The sequence below is a fragment of the Quercus robur genome, chromosome 2 (assembly GCF_932294415.1).
Source record: "Quercus robur chromosome 2, dhQueRobu3.1, whole genome shotgun sequence".
NCBI lineage: Eukaryota > Viridiplantae > Streptophyta > Magnoliopsida > Fagales > Fagaceae > Quercus > Quercus robur.
Window position 1 is genome coordinate 32,621,345 of NC_065535.1, and position 6,267 is coordinate 32,627,611.

A 6,267-nucleotide genomic window follows, 5' to 3' on the forward strand; every position below is an offset into this window, starting at 1 on the left:
TCTCCTAATTTAAAATATATTTATTTTGTACTTTGGTCAGCATTTTTTATCATTCAAAACACACATACCAAACACATATTTTATATTTTTTGAACACTGAAAAATGTTATTTAAACCATGATACCAAACACATATTTTTGTTTTATTCACACTAAAAATATGTTTTTCAACAACACTTTTTAAACCACAATTTTCACATCTTTTTAAACAACAATTTTTGAAAACTATAACCAAACGGGCCCTAAATTCCTCAGAGTTTGTTAATTTCACTTGTTTTTCCAAGTTTTTTACTATTTATTTTCAAAAAAGTTTTAATGTTGGTTAATATCACTTGTTTTTCCAAGTTTGTACTTTTTGTTTTTACAAAAGTTTAACAGTTTGGATCTGGCCAAACACATTTTAATGACTGAAACAATAGAAGTCAGTTTGTCGTTCTTATTCTCAAAAAGTATGGCTTTTTTGTTTTTGTGTGTTCTTGTTGTTGTTCCTGTTCTTGGTTTTTTTTATTTTTTTTTTATTTTAACAATTATAAAAAGCAAAACTATTCCAATCAAGCCATAAATCCCCTGAATTTGTTAGCGATTGTTGTGTTTTTTACTTATAAGAGTCAACAATTTTTTAGATGGTGTTCTGATTGTTGTTCATTCTCCTCTGCCCCTACAATGATGTTTGCCCCCTTGGTATGTCAAGGCAATCGACTTGGTGTATGTGCTCTATTGATTTATGAGAAATTAAAGGGCAATTCTGTATGAACAGTAGTTCTTTATCAAATCACTTCACCATCATTTTTTAGCTTGCTTTGCATTGTTTCAATGTTTCATTGATTTTAAAAATTTTAAGGGCACTCCAGTAGTTGGTGTTAGAACTCTTGTTGGAATTGTGGAAAGAGTTATTTGATATAACTTGTGGGCTCTTTAGAATATAGAGATGGTGGGCCTTAGTGAAAGAATAAGTTGGCGGTTTATCTGCAATGTGTAGAATGGTATGTTTACCTGGTTTAAGATGGTCAACTTAAAGTTTGTTGCCGATCAACAGAGAAAAGACTCGGGCATAAATCTATTTCGGAAAAATCCTTTTTGTCTGACTTAAAATGTCAATTATAGTGGAGTGATGATTGGTAGTTGTTTTTTGAGAATATTTCTTAGGTTGTTTTTGTGTGTTTTTTTTTTTTTTCAATCATGTCTATTACGTGCTAATTGGTTACCATTCTTGTGCAGTATGGTTGCTACAAATGCTGAATGGATTGACCATACACAGTCTGGCCCTATTGACGCGTCGGTGTTGAAGTTGCAACCCACCTATCGATCTGAAGCTATTTGGAATGGGCAGGTAAAACACAACACTATAGATTTAACCAATGTACATGCATTTACTTAATCTCATGTACACACTTGCTATCATGTATTAATCCATGGTTCTGTTCTGTGCAGGATCCAGGGTCCCTTACCTGCTGTACTCGTAGTTCAGAGTTCTCCAATCGAGAGCCAATGGTGGACAACCAAGTCGTTGACATCATTAAGGTACTCAGTTTGGAAGGACTCCTCAGGGTCCCAGGTAGAGAGATTGATCATGGTCTGATAACGACCTTAGTGGAGCGATGGTGGCCAAAGACTCACACCTTCCACATGCCACATAGTGAGGTCACCATCACATTGCAAGATGTGGAGGTTTTTCTCGATCTTCCTGTTGATGGTGACGCTATAACAAGGAGCACGCAGAAAGTTTGGGCGAATGTGTGCCAGGAGTTCCTTGGCTTTCAACCTATAAATCAAGAGCAGCATAAGCAACTTACTGGCCAGAGGATCCTCATCAACCAACTTTTGCAGCAAGTTGCTGCTCCATTGCCGCCTAATGCTGAAGAGAATCAGTTGCATAAGTACGCACGATGCTACATCCTAGCGTTACTGGGGGACACAATATTCATGGACAAATCCGGCGATAGGGTGCATCTAATGTGGGTACAGCAGTTGGAAGACCTTCGCAACCCACGAATGTACAGTTGAGGAAGTGCTTGCCTTGCATGGTTGTACCGAGAGTTATGCAGGGCAAGCGATAAGGACACCAGTCAGATCGGTGGGTGTTTACTGTTGGTCCAATAGGAAATCCTTATTGATCAACAAATCAACTAAACAACTACTTGTGAGGCATCAACTTTGGCTGGGACTGTTGGAATTACTAAGCTGGCAACAGAGGTCCTGCCACATGGCCTTAGGACACAACATACACCATATGATTCTGTGCACAGTAGTTTGAGAGTGTGATTGTATTTCTCCCTGAGTACACCTCCGGTGTACTTAGTGCTGTTTTTATTAATACAATTTTTGGTTACTTATCCCAAAAAAAAAAAAAAAGTTTCTGTGCACAGTAACATAGCCAGAACTTCAATATAATCATAAAGGTTTAAAGCAAGTTAGGCGGATTGTGGAAGACTGCATACAAAATAAAATGCATCCTGTATACCATATCAAGGTCAAAAGCCTGGCACTCTTTTTCTACTGTAATTGGTGTTTTCTCTTGAAGACCTGTCAACTTAGTTATTTACACCTGAAGATCTATAAACATTCTCAATCTCTCTTTATCTCCTCCCTCCAAACATTCTCTTTCTTGTTTAGGTTCTTATGATGAAGAAAGAGCTTGAAAAGGATCCAGCGCTTGCAAACGACAACTGGGATAGATTTCTTCCAAAATTCAAAAAGTATGGCATCTACTACACACTTTTTGTTGTATATGGATAAAATCACTTTCTTTAGTTTATTCTGTCCAATATATTTCCCATATTTTAAATTACTCCTGTAACTTTTATTCAGGAAAAATGTTCAGCAAAAGAAGGTCAAGACTAAAGAGAAGAAACCATATACACCTTTCCCTCCTCCACAACAACCTAGCAAGGTGCTTCTAGTCTCTACATATTTTAAATTCGTACAAGAAATTCAATGCTTACTGTTATCATCACATCAGGTCCCAGTTACCCCCAGCCCCCAAAATATCACAAGCTTTCTCTTTGATTTAGCTTTGATAGAAATTAGGTTACTTGTTGCTTTGCTTTTAATTAGGTACATATCAGGGTTTAAAACCCTTTAAAAATATTTTGAATATTAAGGATTTTTTTTTTTTTTTGTTCTGATTATTATTACTGTTATTTTTCATTTTTGAATCCCACCTACCCTTTATTTTCTCCCATACTTGGTTCCCATGGTAAATATTTTGAATTATCAATCATGTTTCAACGTCAAATTTCCGCCCCCTGTTCTGCTTTGTTTGGACATTGCTTTATGAATGGAGATGCTGATGTTCTTCCTAATTTTAGTTGGAGATGGTGTGGAATTTGCTAGACTTTACTTTCAGTAGGATTTTTATTGATCCCGCTCTTTGCATAATAGAACTTCTTCCTCATCTTTTGTTTCTTTAATTTGCTATCTAATCTAAGAGGAAAATTGGCATGCAATGTTCTATGGTATTTTCAGATTGATGAACAATTGGAAAGTGGAGAATTCTTCATGTCTCAGAAAAAGAAATCAGCAAAGACATGGCAAGAGAAGCAGGATAAGCAGGCACAGAAAACTGCAGGAAACAAAAGAAAAAGAGAAGCTGCATTTATTCCCCCAGAGGTTGTATTCTGAGGCTCTTTCACTTGATCACCTCCATGTTTTTTACATTTGAGACGTGCTCTTACTTAATCTCACTTTTATCTCATTGAATTCTTGTCTATTTTGGTTTGACAAATCTCAGTAGCCAAGAAAACAGGATACAAAGTCTGAGGATGATAATAAAGATGTGGCAGCCATGGCCATGTCTCTAAAAGTATATAAACATCATGATTTTTGGGTTTTCTTACTTTCAAGGACTTGTCCATCTTACTGTAATTGATTAAATTGGTTGGCTGTACAGAAAAAGGCAAAGGACTTTGGGAAGCAAAAATTGAGTGAGAATATTAATGCTTTTTGCCACGGTCATGGGTTCTTGCACTGGTAATTTCCTCTTAATTCAGTATTTCTTAATTCAGAATTTGGACTTTGATTTTCATGAATGAAAGGCTTCTATGATATTTTGACATGAGGATAGTTAATAATTGACAATATAGATTTTTATTTTGAAAAATTGAAACAATTGCATGTTAATAGATTATTATCCCCAAGCTATATTCAAATGTTAAAATGAGATTTTCAAGAAAAGCGAGGCTGGATGAAATTAGACCTCAGCAATATAGCCGAACCTTTATTCAATCATGGATCCTACAAGGTAAGTGACATTTTAGAATATTATAACATATTGTGATGCACTTCAGTGAATGAATATGATGACATGTAGGTGATGGATATCTTGTGGATTTTTTTTTTTATAATGTATGTCAATATCTGTGACATTTTAATTGAGGCAATTTTTTTGTTTATGGACCTTAGTGGTGAAAAAACAAATAGCAAATGTTATGGTGGGAAAGTGGTTAAAGTGATACCCTAACAAGTTGCTAGCTAATTAACTGTAACTATGCATGTTTATCTTCAAATAAAAACAAGGCCATGCAGGGCATTAGGCCAGTATTAGTTGTCAGATCATTTTTAATGATGACACTGAAGATAATGGAACATATACTAGCAGTGGTTTTGATGTTCCAGTTGTGTTTGATGTTTCAGTGCAGCTCTATTGCAAATTAATAAAATTATACTCAACAGTAAGTACAGAGTCCAATTTTTGTTTTAGTTTTTAATGCTAATGAGATTCCCTGACTTTTCCTGTATTGCTTTTTCTTTTTTTATCCCCATATATAATTTTCTCGCTGGGAAATTTAAACATTTAACTGAAGCTGGTCGCATGAGTTGGCACACACTTGGAAATTTATATTTGTGGAGTGAATATTATAACCTCTCAAGTCTACTTTCACAGGAGGGCAAAATTGGATGAATCAAAGAAGCGGTTTGTTCACCAACTGACCCTGAGTACTCCGTTAGTAGTGAGCAACTACCTTCCTGAGTCAGTCTCATTGACAATAGAAAGTGGTGGGGTTACTTGTACTGCAATTCTTTCAGAGGTTTGTGATGCAATATCTTATAGCTGATGTATCTTAATTTCAGTATGGAGTCCTGTACTGCCTTTTATTTTCTTTAGTTTTATTGAGCATGGTAATTACTCTAAGAAATTTTTTGTCCTAATCTTTAATAGGTGGAAACTTCCTTTCATCATATTGGTCCTTCACATGACCTGGGTCTAGAAATCCATGTGCAACCATCAGATTTTAAGTTCCCTCGTACTGAAAAATTCTGAGCAATGGCTGAGTTCAGTGGGACCAAGTTTTCACTGTCTGAAATCGTGGCCTTTTATCCAGATTTGTCAAATGGTAGTTGATATATGTACCATTAAATTTGCTATTCAGGGTGTTTTATGTGTGATAAAACACTTAACTGTAATTGTTTTGCATTATTCTAGGTCCAACACATGTCAGAAGAAACTCTAAAGACGGCTGGTCCATCACTTATCCGAAATGAGATAGGAAGTGTTTCACTTAATTCATTCTCAATGGTGGCTCTGATGGCTATAGTATGTAGTCCTGAGAGTTTGCCACAAATGTCATTTTGTACCTCATTTAATGTAGAATGCTAAAGCTAAACTAGTGCCTTGTTTTTCTAATAACAAGTGAGATCAGTTTTATTGTAATGGGTTGTTAGGACATATGTGTTTCACATGTTAAGAACATATGTCATAATTTTATGTAATTGGCTTATCCTTTGACAAAACGCACTTTACTTGTATTTTGGTAGATTTAGGATGTGTTTAAATACTTCAAAAAACCATGTTTCAAGATCAAGTGTTAAAGCCTTCAAGTCTGTCCAAGAAAACAAGCTGAAAGTGTAGAGTTACTAAAGCTCGACAACTAGCATGTGTCGAGGTTTAAGGAAGCAGTTCAGCTCATGTGTTCGACACCTACTCAACAGCTGCTCGACACCTCCTATCTGTCGAAGTTTAAGAATTTCAGAATTCTAATATGATTTTCTTAGAATTCGTGAATGTGTCTTTGAGCCTTTTTTTCTCCTAACCCTAGACATATAAAAGGATTATTTTAAGGGCCGTCAAAGAGTTCACAAGTTGCACAAGCATTGAGCAAACTCTATTTAAGCAAATTGTGACCGGATACAAAGTTCTTACCCTAGTTCATCTCTTTCTCTTGAAGAAGTTGTTGTGTATGTGCATCGTAGGATTTTGTGACTAAGCATCTTCTTGATCTTCATCGTGTGGATAAATTGAAGAACTTTACAGCCAATAACCTTCTTAGTT

General features: G+C 35.6%; 1 protein-coding gene across 3 annotated transcripts; it reads left to right on the forward strand.

Moving 5' to 3' along the window:
- Positions 1-1,159: 1,159 nt before the first annotated feature.
- LOC126713388 (KRR1 small subunit processome component homolog) lies at positions 1,160-5,708 on the forward strand. 3 transcript variants are annotated; one of them, XR_007651334.1, is made up of 9 exons: positions 1,188-1,329; positions 1,431-2,469; positions 2,613-2,695; positions 2,808-2,889; positions 3,465-3,608; positions 3,889-3,968; positions 4,882-5,026; positions 5,158-5,332; positions 5,422-5,708. XR_007651334.1 is itself a non-coding variant. In XM_050413134.1 (8 exons), exons 2-8 carry the CDS (start codon positions 2,446-2,448, stop codon positions 5,257-5,259), a joined length of 660 nt encoding a protein of 219 aa, XP_050269091.1. In that variant the 5' UTR covers positions 1,188-1,329; positions 1,431-2,445; the 3' UTR covers positions 5,260-5,708. The 3 variants fall into 3 exon arrangements, 2 of the variants coding, with proteins under 2 accessions (XP_050269090.1, XP_050269091.1); XM_050413134.1 differs by having other exon boundaries at positions 5,158-5,708; XM_050413133.1 differs by lacking the exons at positions 2,613-2,695; positions 2,808-2,889; positions 3,465-3,608; ... (2 more) ...; positions 5,158-5,332; positions 5,422-5,708 and having other exon boundaries at positions 1,160-1,329; positions 1,431-2,438.
- Positions 5,709-6,267: the final 559 nt, after the last annotated feature.